This window comes from Pleurodeles waltl, chromosome 7 (assembly GCF_031143425.1).
Source record: "Pleurodeles waltl isolate 20211129_DDA chromosome 7, aPleWal1.hap1.20221129, whole genome shotgun sequence".
Classification (NCBI taxonomy): Eukaryota; Metazoa; Chordata; class Amphibia; order Caudata; family Salamandridae; genus Pleurodeles; species Pleurodeles waltl.
The window spans coordinates 446,436,040-446,451,493 of NC_090446.1; the positions used below are offsets into that span (position 1 = coordinate 446,436,040).

Below are 15,454 nucleotides of genomic sequence, written 5' to 3' on the forward strand. Positions count from 1 at the left end.
AAACTACTTGGTGGCCACAGGTGCCACAAGGAACCCCAAGATGGTATTCCACATGAACACACTGGAATCTTACCTCCAGAGAGAGTACACAGTGAATGTCAGTGCTGTGTCAGATGAAGTTGAAGAAGACAGTGAGCCTCTTTCTGACCTACTGCATAGTACCACGATGGACTGCACTATGGAAGGGGTCTAGCTAGCTCCTGAGTTATTGTCTGAGCAGCAGATAGAGTGTACAGAGGTGTTCACATGGTTTGTCAACCCTTTTCTTGCTAACTCCAAGGTTAACACCACTCTGTGTGCATGACACAGACATGGGGTGACAGTCTGCCAATGAAGTACAGAATTTACAGATTATCTGATCAGGTTCAGCATGCATTAAGGCAGAAGTCACCAAAATGTTGGACCTGGAAGTCATTGAGAGATCTTGTAGTCCTTCATCTAGTCCTGTGGTTCAGGTACCAAAGCAAGGGTCTCTGACTTGAACAGGTGTTGGCCAGGATATGGAAGGTGAAACTGACCATCAAGGCAACTTAGTGCTAAGTGGGGCCATCCTCTGTGGCCTACCTTGGGCATGAGATGGGAAACAGGAAGATTCACCCACTGGATGCCATGATTCAGTCTATGATGAAGTTGGAAGTTCGTACTACTCAGACTTAAGTGAGGGCCTTTTTAGAATTCACCTAATATTACCAATACTTTGTGGTCAAGTACGGAAGTATACTTGCCCCACTGACTGTTTCGACCTCTAGGAAGCAGCCTAAGAAGATAATATGGGCTGCAGAGTGTCAAATGGCATTTGAGGAACTGGAGAAGGCACTATGCACTGCAACAGTACTGAAAGGGCCTAAGTACAGTCCACTTTTCATTGTACAGATAGGTGCCTCTGACAAAGGAGTTAAAGCAGTGTTGGCTCAAGTGAATGACAAAGGTAGCGAGCATCATGTAGCTTTTATTTGTAGGAGGTTGATACCCAGAGAGCAGAACTGGGCAGTTATTGAGAAGAAGTGCTTTGCCATAGTGTGGGCCTTGTGTAAAATCTGTGCATATTTGTTTGCCACTACCTTTCTGGTGCAAACAGATCATAAGCCACTGAAACAGTTGAGGGCTATGAAAGAAGAGAACCCCAAATTGTTGAGACAATTTATTTCTTTGCAACTGTTATATTTTGTAGTGGAGCACAGAGATGGATTGAGCCACGGGAATTCTGACCAACATTCCCACTGATTTTACCGATCTGATTCCCCCAGCTTCTCCAGGTTACGAGTTGGTTCGGGATGTTCTGATGTGGAAGGGGCATCTATTGGAATTGAAAACTCCTTTGCATGGTAAAAGTCATGTATCCCTGCTCTGAGTGCCCAACTGTACTGTTGTCCGGATCCCTAATGCTGATTTTGTTGTCATATGCATACACGGATCATGCGTGTGAACCCTGACATATGCCTGCCTCATGGACTGCTGTCTTGCTGGACCAAGAGGGGCATCCAAAGCTCGACCCTCATAGTGGTGGAAGGTTACTGCCTTCACCAAGGGTTAAGCAGCATGAATGCGGTGGTGGCAGCATACCATGTAATGACCAGTAGGAAAAAAAAGGACCTTTTTACCCTGTGTCACTGGAGTGAGTCCTACAGGCTCACTCACTCCTTTTAAAGTTCTAATGATGTGTGCTTAATTCACCCTTGGCCTGCATCAGATAGATTTAGAGTGCTGCGTAGCGCAGGGATGGTGACTGTAATGGATGTACAGGGAGTGCAGAATTATTAGGCAAGTTGTATTTTTGAGGATTAATTTTATTATTGAACAACAACCATGTTCCCAATGAACCCAAAAAACTCATTAATATCAAAGCTGAATATTTTTGGAAGTAGTTTTTAGTTTGTTTTTAGTTTTAGCTATGTTAGGGGGATATCTGTGTGTGCAGGTGACTATTACTGTGCATAATTATTAGGCAACTTAACAAAAAAAAAATATATACCCATTTCAATTATTTATTATTACCAGTGAAACCAATATAACATCTCAACATTCACAAATATACATTTCTGACATTCAAAAACAAAACAAAAACAAATCAGTGACCAATATAGCCACCTTTCTTCGCAAGGACACTCAAAAGCCTGCCATCCATGGATTCTGTCAGTGTTTTGATCTGTTCACCATCAACATTGCGTGCAGCAGCAACCACAGCCTCCCAGACACTGTTCAGAGAGGTGTACTGTTTTCCCTCCTTGTAAATCTCACATTTGATGATAGACCACAGGTTCTCAATGGGGTTCAGATCAGGTGAACAAGGAGGCCATGTCATTAGATTTCCTTCTTTTATACCCTTTCTTGCCAGCCACGCTGTGGAGTACTTGGACGCGTGTGATGGAGCATTGTCCTGCATGAAAATCATGTTTTTCTTGAAGGATGCAGACTTCTTCCTGTACCACTGCTTGAAGAAGGTGTCTTCCAGGAACTGGCAGTAGGACTGGGAGTTGAGCTTGACTCCATCCTCAACCCGAAAAGGCCCCACAAGCTCATCTTTGATGATACCAGCCCAAACCAGTACTCCACCTCCACCTTGCTGGCGTCTGAGTCGGACTGGAGCTCTCTGCCCTTTACCAATCCAGCCACGGGCCCATCCATCTGGCCCATCAAGACTCACTCTCATTTCATCAGTCCATAAAACCTTAGAAAAATCATTCTTGAGATATTTATTGGCCCAGTCTTGACGTTTCAGCTTGTGTGTCTTGTTCAGTGGTGGTCGTCTTTCAGCCTTTCTTACCTTGGCCATGTCTCTGAGTATTGCACACCTTGTGCTTTTGGGCACTCCAGTGATGTTGCAGCTCTGAAATATGGCCAAACTGGTGGCAAGTGGCATCGTGGCAGCTGCACGCTTGACTTTTCTCAGTTCATGGGCAGTTATTTTGCGCCTTGGTTTTTCCACACGCTTCTTGCGACCCTGTTGACTATTTTGAATGAAACGCTTGATTGTTCGATGATCACGCTTCAGAAGCTTTGCAATTTTAAGAGTGCTGCATCCCTCTGCAAGATATCTCACTATTTTTGACTTTTCGGAGCCTGTCAAGTCCTTCTTTTGACCCATTTTGCCAAAGGAAAGGAAGTTGCCTAATAATTATGCACACCTGATATAGGGTGTTGATGTCATTAGACCACACCCCTTCTCATTACAGAGATGCACATCACCTAATATGCTTAATTGGTAGTAGGCTTTCGAGCCTATACAGCTTGCAGTAAGACAACATGCATAAAGAGGATGATGTGGTCAAAATACTCATTTGCCTAATAATTCTGCACTCCCTGTATGTGTGCCTGATAAGATTAGAGCTGGAGAAGTGCTGTGAATTTAATACAAGCATGATTAGAGCACGAACTGAGTGTATGTATGCCTGCGAGGAATACATTACGTGAACGAAGTAGTGCTTTGCAGTACTCGCACAATGAAAGCATGTGCTGGAAATATATGTGTACTTGCAGTACATGAAGGGGGAAGTGTTGTGCAGCGTGCACATGGTGAGTGTGTGTTCTAGCACTGCGTTTGTTTGCAAACAGCACATCATGGTATTATATAGAAGGGATACAGTAATGAGGAGTGTACACACTGATTGTGTGTGCTGGATGTATGTGCCCCTGGGGTAGCACAATACATGGAGGTAACAGTACTGGACAATATGTGTGTTCTGTATGTGTACTGAGTGCAAGTGTGCCTGCAGTGGTACATTACATGGGGACCCTTGCTTCCATCATGGGAAGCCCAGGCCTGCCTGGTGAAAACATGTGGAGTAAAGGAATCTCCCCAGACAGATTTGTGTATTGCTACTCTCCTGTGAGCTGAGTGGGACATTCTGGTGGAAGGGAGAGCAAGCCTCCTCTGTACACTTCAAAAGGTACACTTCAAAAGAGAGCTCTTTGATTCAGTGATAGATCACAAGGAATGGGCTTGGAGACATCTCAAAAAGGAGAACGGGCTAATAAGGAAATCATAAGAATAGGGCTGGGAGCCCAGGATTAACCTTTTGATATACATATCACTGTGGCTGACATCCAGGTGTGAATTCTAATCACTTCCCATGGCCTGTGTTGTGGGACTATCAGCTTTGGAGTCTCTCGACAGAAATCTTTTCAAGAGGAAGAAGAAAGAGAAAAGTGTGCACTTCCAAAGAAGCAGAACCCAACATAAAAAGTGAAAGACCCAGACCCTAAATCACATTGGGTGTGTGGAAATGGACTTTAAGAAAGGGAGTGTGAGACCCCAAAATGTGCCCTCTGCCAAGAAGCCAGACAGATTGGTGAGAAGGGGAAGCTCTGTAAGACTTTCCCTGATGACCAGGACTGGGGTTCAATGCATGCTAGTCTCAATGCTGGATAAGGGGACATCACCAAGGGAAATCAAGACCACCAGCCCTGGAGCACCAGTGCCTGCCTGCTTGCCAATATCAGTGTGCCCTGTGATGAAGAGGAGCGTGTTGGAGGGAGTGAGTTCCAGTGGAAAGCCCTGCCGAAAAGACATCCGGTGAGAGGTTTGAGGAGGCAGCTATGACCCATTGGGTCATTGTCCGTCTGTAGGAGTGATTTGGCAACCCCCTATGCCAGAAGAGTGCCGTCGAGGACTGAGCCTTGTCTTGAGTGCCATACGTGGAGTGCTATGCCCCTACCCCCTGTAGGAGGTTGGCCTGGCTTGTAGTTGGTACCAGGGTATACTTACACTCTGTACCAGGTCCAGTTATCCCTTATTAGTATAGAAGAGGTGTTTCTAGCAGCTTAGGCTGATAGAAGGTAGCTATAGCAGAGCAGCTTAGGCTGAACTAGGAGACATGCAAAGCTCCTACTATACCACTGGTGTCATATGCACAATATCATAAGAAAACACAATACACATATATACTAAAAATAAAGGTACTTTATTTTTATGACAATATGCCAAAAGTATCTCAGTGAGTACCCTCAGTATGAGGAGGCCAAATATACACAAGATATGTGTGGAGTAAAGGAATCTCCCCAGACAGATTTGTGTATTGCTACACTCCTGTGAGCTGAGAGGGACATTCTGGTGGAAGGGAGAGCAAGCCTCCTCTGTACACTTCAAAAGGTACACTTCAAAAGAGAGCTCTTTGATTCAGTGATAGATCACAAGGAATGGGCTTGGAGACATCTCAAAAAGGAGAACGGGCTAATAAGGAAATCATAAAGAATAGGGCTGGGAGCCCAGGATTAACCTTTTGATAAACATATCACTGTGGCTGTCATCCAGGTGTGAATTCTAATCACTTCCCATGGCCTGTGTTGTGGGACTACCAGCTTTGGAGTCTCTCGACAGAAATCTTTTCAAAAGGAAGAAGAAAGAGAAAAGTGTGCACTTCAAAAGAAGCAGAACCCAACATAAAAAGTGAAAGACCCAGACCCTAAATCACATTGGATGTGTGGAAATGGGCTTTAAGAAAGGGAGTGTGAGACCCCAAAATGTGCCCTCTGCCAAGAAGCCAGACAGATTGGTGAGAAGGGGAAGCTCTGTAAGACTTTCCCGGATGACCAGGACTGGGGCTCAATGCCTGCTAGTCTCAATGCTGGATAAGGGGACATCACCAAGGGAAATCAAGACCACCAGCCCTGGAGCACCAGTGCCTGCCTGCTTGCCAATATCAGTGTGCCCTGTGATGAAGAGGAGCGTGTTGGAGGGAGTGAGTTCCAGTGGGAAGCCCTGCCGAAAAGACATCCGGTGAGAGGTTTGAGGAGGCAGCTATGACCCATTGGGTCATTGTCCGTCTGTAGGAGTGATTTGGCAACCCCCTATGCCAGAAGAGTGCCGTCGAGGACTGAGCCTTGTCTTGAGTGCCATACGTGGAGTGGTATGCCCCTACCCCCTGTAGGAGGTTGGCCTGGCTTGTAGTTGGTACCAGGGGGTACGTACACTCTGTACCAGGTCCAGTTATCCCTTATTAGTGTAGAAGAGGTGTTTCTAGCAGCTTAGGCTGATAGAAGGTAGCTATAGCAGAGCAGTTTAGGCTGAACTAGGAGACATGCAAAGCTCCTACTATACCATTGGTGTCATATGCACAATATCATAAGAAAACACAATACACATATATACTAAAAATAAAGGTACTTTATTTTTATGACAATATGCCAAAAGTATCTCAGTGAGTACCCTCAGTATGAGGATGCCAAATATACACAAGATATGTGTGGAGTAAAGGAATCTCCCCAGACAGATTTGTGTATTGCTACACTCCTGTGAGCTGAGTGGGACATTCTGGTGGAAGGGAGAGCAAGCCTCCTCTGTACACTTCAAAAGGTACACTTCAAAAGAGAGCTCTTTGTTTCAGTGATAGATCACAAGGAATGGGCTTGGAGACATCTCAAAAAGGAGAACGGGCTAATAAGGAAATCATAAAGAATAGGGCTGGGAGCCCAGGATTAACCTTTTGATATACATATCACTGTGGCTGTCATCCAGGTGTGAATTCTAATCACTTCCCATGGCCTGTGTTGTGGGACTATCAGCTTTGGAGTCTCTCGACAGAAATCTTTTCAAAAGGAAGAAGAAAGAGAAAAGTGTGCACTTCAAAAGAAGCAGAACCCAACATAAAAAGTGAAAGACCCAGACCCTAAATCACATTGGATGTGTGGAAATGGGCTTTAAGAAAGGGAGTGTGAGACCCCAAAATGTGTCCTCTGCCAAGAAGCCAGACAGATTGGTGAGAAGGGGAAGCTCTGTAAGACTTTCCCCGATGACCAGGACTGGGGCTCAATGCCTGCTAGTCTCAATGCTGGATAAGGGGACATCACCAAGGGAAATCAAGACCACCAGCCCTGGAGCCTGGAGCACCAGCGCCTGCCTGCTTGCCAATATCAGTGCGCCCTGTGATGAAGAGGAGCGTGTTGGAGGGAGTGAGCTCCAGTGGGAAGCCCTGACAAAAAGACATCATGTGAGAGGTTTGAGGAGGCAGCTATGACCCATTGGGTCATTGTCCGTCTGTAGGAGTGATTTGGCGACCCCCTATGCCAGAAGAGGGCCATCGAGGACTGAGCCTTGTCTTGAGTGCCATACGTGGAGTGCTATGCCCCTACCCCCTGTAGGAGGCTGGCCTGGCTTGTAGTGGGTACCAAGGGGTACTTACACTCTGTACCAGGTCCAGTTATCCCTTATTAGTGTAGAAGAGGTGTTTCTAGCAGCTTAGGCTGATAGAAGGTAGCTATAGCAGAGCAGCTTAGGCTGAACTAGGAGACATGCAAAGCTCCTACTATACCACTGGTGTCATATGCACAATATCATAAGAAAACAAAATACACAGATATACTAAAATAAAGGTACTTTATTTTTATGACAATATGCCAACAGTATCTCAGTGAGTACCCTCAGTATGAGGATGCCAAATATACACAAGATATATGTACACAATACCAAAAATATGCAGTAATAGCAAAAGGAAGTAATGCAAGCAATGTAAAGTTACAATAGTTTGTAATCGGAGCACATAGGTATAGGGGCAACACAAACCATATACTCCAAAAGTGGAATGCGAACCACGAATGGACCCCAAACCTATGTGAGCTTGCAGAGGGTCGCTGGGGCTGTAAGAAAACAGTGAGGGTTAGAAAAATAGCCCACCCCAAGACCCTGAAAAGTAGGTGTGAAGTGCACCTATAACCCCCAGAGAGCACAGAAGTCCTGATAGGGGGTTTCTGCAAGGAAGACCAACATCAGCAAAGCAACCACAGTGGATTTCCGGACCTGAGTACCTGTGAAGCAAGGGGACCAAGTCCAAGAGTCGCGACAATGTCAAGAGTGGGCAGATGCCCAGGAAATGCCAGCTGAGGGTGCAAAGAAGCTGCCACCGGATGGTAGAAGCTGTGGATTCTGCAAGAACGAAGAGGGCTAGAAACTTCCCCTTTAGAGGATGGATGCCCCACGTCGTGAAGAAGCTTGCAGAGGTATTCCCACGCAGAAAGACCACAAACAAGCCTTGCTAGCTGCAAGGGTCGCGGTTAGGGTTTTTGGATGCTGCTGTGGCCCAGAAGGGACCAGAATGTCGCCACTTGGATGAGGAGACAGAGGGGGCACCCAGCAAGTCAGGGAGCCCTCACAGAAGCAGGCAGCACCCGCAGAAGTACCGGAACAGGCACTTGGAAGAGGAGTGAACCAGAGTCCACCCGAAGACACAAAAGGGAGTCCCACGACGCCGGAGGACAACTCAGAAGGTTGTGCACTGCAGGTTAGAGTGTCAGGGACCCAGGCTTGGCTGTGCACAAAGGAAATCCTGGAAGAGTGCACAGGAGCCGGAGCAGCTGCAAATCACGCGGTACCCAGCAATGCAGTCTAGCGTGGGGAGGCAAGGACTTACCTCCACCAAACTTGGACTGAAGAGTCACTGGACTGTGGGAGTCACTTGGACAGAGCTGCTGAGTTCCAGGGACCACGCTCATCGTGCTGAGAGGGGACCCAGAGGACCGGTGATGCAGTCTTTTTGTTGCCTGCGGTTGCAGGGGGAAGATTCCGTCGTCCCACGGGAGATTTATTTAGAGCTCCTGGTGCAGAAAGGAGGCAGGCTACCCCCAGAGCATGCACCACCAGGAAACAGGGGAGAAAGCGGCAGGATCAGCGATACAAGGTTGCACTAGTTGTCTTTGCTACTTTGTTGCGGTTTTGCAGGCGTCCTGAGCAGTCAGCGGTCGATCCTTTGGCAGAAGGTGAAGAGAGAAATGCAGAGGAACTCTGGTGAGCTCTTGCATTCGGTATCTGAAGAATTCCCCAAAGCAGAGACCCTAAATAGCCAGAAAAGGAGGTTTGGCTACCTAGGAAGGAGGATAGGCTAGTAACACAGGTAAGAGCCTATCAGAAGGAGTCTCTGACGTCACCTGCTGGCACTGGCCACTCAGAGCAGTCCAGTGTGCCAGCACACCTCTGAATCCAAGATGGCAGAGGTCTGGGGCACGCTGGAGGAGCTCTGGGCACCTCCCCTGGGAGTTGCAGGTCAGGGGAGTGGTCACTCCCCTTTCCTTTGTCCAGTTTCGCGCCAGAGCAGGGCTGGGGGATCCCTGAACCGGTGTAGACTGGCTTATGCAGAGATGGGCACCATCTGTGCCCATCAAAGCATCTCCAGAGGCTGGGGGAGGCTACTCCTCCCCAGCCCTGACACCTTTTTCCAAAGGGAGAGGATGCAACACCCTCTCTCTGAGGAAGTCCTTTGTTCTGCCTTCCTGGGCCAGGCCTGGCTGGACCCCAGGAGGGCAGAAACCTGTCTGAAGGGTTGGCAGCAGCAGCAGCTGCCGTGAAACCCCGGGAATGGCAGTTTGGCAGTACCCGGGTCTGTGCTAGAGACTCGGGGGATCATGGAATTGTCTCCCCAGTGCCAGAATGGCATTGGGGTGACAATTCCATGATCTTAGACATGGTACATGGCCATGTTCGGAGTTACCATTGTGACGCTATACATAGGTAGTGACCTATGTATAGTGCACGCGTGAAATGGTGTCCCCGCACTCACAAAGTCCGGGGAATTTGCCCTGAACGATGTGGGGGCACCTTGGCTAGTGTCAGGGTGCCCACACACTAAGTAACTTTGCACCCAACCTTCACCAGGTGAAGGTTAGACATATAGGCGACTTATAAGTTACTTATGTGCAGTGTAAAATGGCTGTGAAATAATGTGGGCATTATTTCACTCAGGCTGCAGTGGCAGGCCTATGTAAGAATTGTCAGAGCTCCCTATGGGTGGCAAAAGAAATGCTGCAGCCCATAGGGATCTCCTGGAACCCCAATACCCTGGGTACCTCAGTACCATATACTAGGGAATTATAAGGGTGTTCCAGTATGCACATGTGAATTGGTGAAATTGGTCACTAGCCTGTTAGTGACAATTTAGAAAGCAGAGAGAGCATAACCACTGAGGTTCTGGTTAGCAGAGCCTTAGTGAGACAGTCAGACATCACACAGGGAACACATACAGGGCACACTTATGAGCAGTGGGGCCCTGGCTGGCAGGGTCCCAGTGACACATACACTAAAACAACATATATACAGTGAAATATGGGGGTAACATGCCAGGCAAGATGGTACTTTCCTACACCCCCTTGTTGTGGTGCCCCCGTATACCAGAGGGGGCCACCATAGAAGTGACTGTGCCGACTAAGAGCCAAGGCTTGTGTGATCCTTAGAAGCGACCCTATTTGCCAAAAGGGGCGATATGGGAGCAGTGATTGCACAGGAGAAGTCTACCTCTTGCCAGCAAGTACCATGACAACCCTGTATGCCAGGGGGATCCGCCAGTACTGAGTTTTGCTAAATTCGGGCCGTCGCTTGGGGGAACTAGTGCTGTGACCTGCAGATCGAAATCATACATCCCTGACCAACCCCATGGACTACAGCCCGTTGATGGGCTCCAGTCACAAGTACAAAGATGAACCCCCCCTGCCCCATGTGAGAAAGACTGAACTTCCCATGCCAACGGAACCTGGGAGCACCTCTGTTGTTGTTGAGGCCGGCAGCACCCCTTGGGAGAAATATGCGCCTGCTGGGTGCTACTGTGTGTAATGCGAGCAGCCTGAGCCCTCCAAACAGGACTAGAGCTTGCAAGCACATATGTTCAGGCACACTCTGAAATGTTGAATGCTTCTGCGCTGCTGGAGTGCGTAAGATTTGAAATAGTCCTTTCAGACCCTGGAAGATTCACTTCTGAATGGGTAATAACCCCAGCCATATTGTAAGGAAGAGGGCGGGACAGGCATTTGCCTGATAAACACTAGAGTCCAGATCTCAATGAAATTGTGTTATTTCTTACAAATGTCATTATTTCTTTGAATCTGTAGAGTTAGAAATAAAATACTTTTTTCATATAAAAGCAAGTATTTGACTGGACATTGATATTTTGACATAACTGAGTGCTTTGAGTTATGAGTCGTGTCCACTGACCTGTACCTAGGGAGATTTAAAAAAAGAAACCTTGGGAACTGACTTTCCCCATTTCCTTACATTGAAAAAGAGGAAATTTTAGGCAGGAGACAGATAAAATAAAGTCCTTTTGGACTTAAAAACTTTGAGAGTCTCCTGCCTGAATCGGGTCTGTTGGCATGTATGGTTGTAATGCCACAGCCTCATCCTTCTGCCCTCAGTGGTCTGCTGTATTGCCACAGCCTCTCTTGCCTATCCTGCATGGCTGGTTTGTAGCCCCAGCCCCCCATTCTCCTGCCCACTGAGAGAGATCACATTTTATTAATACATTAGTGGCATAGAAGTTAGCATATGGTGAATAATTACCCAGCATTTAAAAGCCTAACAGAGAAAATAACATGAGTTGTGAAATGTGCACGCTTGAATTTTGGTGAGCCATGTGGCATCCATTCGTATTGTGCACCATGTTATAACAGGAGAGAATGTTTTATTAAATGTAGATTAATAATTAAAGTGTTAAAATGAATATGATTTAATTGTTCTTATAATTGAATTAAGTGAATTTTATTATTATAAATTATACATGTGTGCAGAAAAATAAATGCGCGTCTAAAATTAGTTCTAACATGTTATGAAAATGTTTGTAATTAAATAATTAGCTTTGCATAAATGAATTGTAAGGTGTGCAATAGGTTTATTAATGTATTAAATGCATTAATGTGTATTAAGGCTTTCTTGGGTAGAGTTAGTCTGAGAAGAGATTCATTTTGCAGCAATAATGGAAAATCACTTGTTTATTCTGTCCTCTCTGGCATGAATTAATTCCCTAGGTTGCAAATGTGAATGTTGAATGTCCGATTGTGTTGTAGGCAAGAGACATGTTTTAGATGCAATAATGTAACACTATTTTTCCTAGCCGTTGAACAGGACAGGAAATCTGTAGTTCTCATGTGAATAGTATTAGTTTAGTTTACTGTGTGCTGTAAGAAGGGATCTCAAGTAGCAAATAACTAGAGAGTGTAATATTTAGATAGTCATGCATGAAGTCACCAGCTAACAAAGCACTTTTGCTGAGAAGATTCTTGAAGTAACAGAATTTAGTGGTGCCATTATAGTGATTGGGTGCTGAATCTGATGTATGCCATGCTCCTACTTGAAGGACCAATCAAAAGGATTTGGGGTATTTTAATTAGTAAGAAACTTTGAGTTTTCACTTAGATTCCCCTGTCGCGTGGGCTCTCATTATCCTAAATGAGACTACTGGATTTCTAGGCAGCAGGATTGATAACAGTGTGGGGGACTGAGTCTGACCCACGTGTAAGGAACTCTGTCACCCTAAATCCGTTTTTTGCTCCGGCTAACTAGCAGTGCCTCATTTCTCCCACGGGGAAGAGATGATTGGGCAGCCGAGCGCATGACATCTTTGGAACTTCTCAGGGAAGTCGTGGTCACTCAGATCCAAACCAACTCTCTCATTTACTATATGATCTCATATACAAATGACAAAGATAGTATAAGTTTTATATGATGATTTAATAAAACGACTGTATTTTAGATAATAAGGCGTGAGCCGCAATAACCAGAACAATACAACACAGTAGGATTTAAATAGTCACCAGGAGAGTAAAACATAAGAACAAAGCGATCATCGTGTCTAATAGTTTCTACTCTCCCTCTGCTTGTTCTTTTTCGAGCACAGCATGTTAAGCTTCTAGCTTGCCTGTCTGTATCACTGGGGAGACATCAGCCCTCATACCTGAGCAAAGGCCTGTGATCTTGGTTCAGCATCTGCAACGAAGCAGTCAGCGTCTAGTTGTGGTTCCCTGGTCGGAATCTCCCTCTTGCATGTATTGGGACAAGGAAGTGATTTATAACTAACATGTCAGCGTGATCACAAAATGTCCCTGCGCAGGAATGCCAAGTCTAAACTCCTACCACGTCTATCAGCAATGTACCAGACTGTATCCTTGACTGAAGCACAGAGTGAATGTGTTATGGAGAACTCCAGTGCTGAAGTAGGCTAAACAGTGTGATATGAATAAAAAACAAAACCGTAGAACTGGCTATTTGAAAAATAACAGTACGAAGCCTAATAAAAAGCATTTAGAGCAAAGTGCACAGAGGCTCTAAGCTGCCAGCAAATTAATAAAATACATCCAGGGCAAAGTGCACAAAGGCCTAAAGCCTGAAGCTAACGCGCAAAGGTTACGTAAAACTAACCACACTACACCCTCCCCTTGTCGGTAGCAAGTGGTTCAATAACATAAAAATATGCCCCAGATATAAATAATACCTAAAATTATATACATATTTCGACAAGGTCAGAAGACAACAAAGTCATAAATTCAGGAAACATGTGACAATAAAGCCAAATCCAATATAATGTCAATTTTGCAGGAGAGAAAAAAATCCAATTGTTAAACAGAAGCAATAGAAAGTAGGAGCTCCTCCACTTCGATATATGTCAATATCAGAAGATCCAAGCCACAAAGTACCAAGGAGCAGGTGTGTTCCAAAGCCCCAAAACCATTCAGGGCGGCACCCCGTGCAGGGCCTATGAATGAGACAAAACCATCTTCAAGGTCTGGAGAGTCCAACCCAGCTGCATGATGGACCGCGTCTTACTCTGCCCATGATATAGAGAAGACATTTCTGATTTAATAATGTCAATAGCAGAGGAAACAATGCTGTCAATCATGTAAACACGGTCAGAAAGGGTATGCATGCCATTATCAACAACAGACAAAGTCTGCAGCAGGTTTTCCTGATCAATCTGCCTCAACCGGGCTGCAGCCTCCTGTTGTGAAAGCTTCCAAATCTCATTATAAACTTCGTATAAAAATCTTTTCTTCCTTGGTACCTGGGGACCTGACAAAAAATCTTGTAAATCAGTATCATTAGACAGTAACGTGAGATGTGACTTAACTGCATCCAGCGTGGATGACTTCAACCATTGCTGACAAAGCTTCCCCATGCTGTATGTAGTTAAAATATCAGCATGTTCTGGTGAAGTGTAACGAGGGTCTGCCCTAGTAGTCCTGAACCCCCCTGAAGAGGTGACAAAACGTTGATGACACTTATTAGTGTCTACAGGCCATAATAACCACCCGCCCGGATGTATCGATGAAGTGTTAAGCGTACCATTCTGGACCCAATGTGTAAATTCACTAAAAGTAGCATTCACATAGTGCTGCCAGTTGTTTAATTTGGAAGGGACTGCTACACTAGGCAAATTTAACTCCCTAATTGTTGCCAATCCCAAAGAGCTAGTCTGTTGTACTGTGTCAGTGAGGAAAATCATCTGCACAGGGATAATACATGCTCTAAATAATGTGTCCCTGCCTTGCATCTGCCAATTTTTCGTACCCCAAACACTTTTCAAGTCAACAGTCTTAAACCAGTATTCATACCCCTCGACCGAAAGTTTAGAGACAAACAAATTAGAATACAGTAATTTAGTATCGGTCAATAACATTTGTTTATCAGAATACGGAGTAACTTTAAAATAGTAAGACTTAGCATTTCGTTGATTATGCCCAGAAAAATATGCAAATTTATCATAATACGTTTTCGAACTCCCCTGTGGAGGAGTCGAGCAATGTTCCCATTGCACATAATTAAATATGGACTTAGGGCTAATAGCTTTATGAATAAAGTGGTGTCCATAATAGTTGTAGCAAAACATGTCACCATGATTATCTCTAAATTGGTAAGCATCTTCATCGTCATAGACAGTATAATATTGCAAATCTGTCAGCATAGAATCTACAGTCTTCACATCCCAATCATCAGAAACAATGCCTGGTATTACAATATCATTCATTGATAACTTGAGGACATACGGTATTTGAATCAATTCAGTGGGACCATATATATCAAACATTACTTTATCCCATACAATTCCATCCGGAATCGGTATTGCAGAAATGTTTACATTTGACAAGTCTCTCCGAACCATATGAGACGAAAAATGTGGTTTTAACACTGTCTCCACGTGCTCAATGTCAGATCGTTCAGGAAGAAAATGACCATGTATTACTAGAAAAAAAGTAACCACAAATCCCAACCACAAAAAAAGAGTCATTACAGCCATAAAAAGCCACAAATAGTTCCAAGGGAAAACAAAATATGTGCGTTTAAGCCAACACAGCAGCTTACGTGGACCTCGGACTGAAGACATCGAGGACGAGGAGCCGGACACCACATCATCAGTGTCGTTGAAGCAGCCAGAGGCAGTTCTTGCAAAAGGTGCAACTGTGAACAAAGAAGCAGATGGAGGCTCTCGCCTTGGCACAATATAAACTACATGTTCAGAAACATCAGTAGAACGAATAGCAACTTGATCCAAATATTCCATATTAATCGTCGTCTGTGGAACAATCGCAAGATCATCTTCCACCCTCCCCAAGCTCGGAGAGGAAACAGCGTTGGTGCAAATCACCTGCAGCGGGACTTCTTCCCCAGTAGTGAGAGGGATTCCGGAACTACTGGGTGTCCCTCTTGGTCTGCTGTGCAGAATCGGCCACATGTTGTAACTTGACATTATCAATGGAAACAAAGCGATTT

General features: G+C 45.3%; 1 protein-coding gene across 1 annotated transcript in view; it reads right to left on the reverse strand.

Moving 5' to 3' along the window:
• Nucleotides 1–12,408: 12,408 nt before the first annotated feature.
• The window catches only part of LOC138304159 (calcium-binding protein 5), a 332,696-nt gene continuing 329,650 nt past the window's right edge, over nucleotides 12,409–15,454 (reverse strand). Inside the window, exon 8 of the mRNA XM_069243975.1 lies at nucleotides 12,409–13,514. Coding sequence (XP_069100076.1) covers nucleotides 13,510–13,514 — 5 coding nt within the window. The 3' untranslated portion in view covers nucleotides 12,409–13,509. The remainder of the gene's footprint in view (nucleotides 13,515–15,454) is intronic.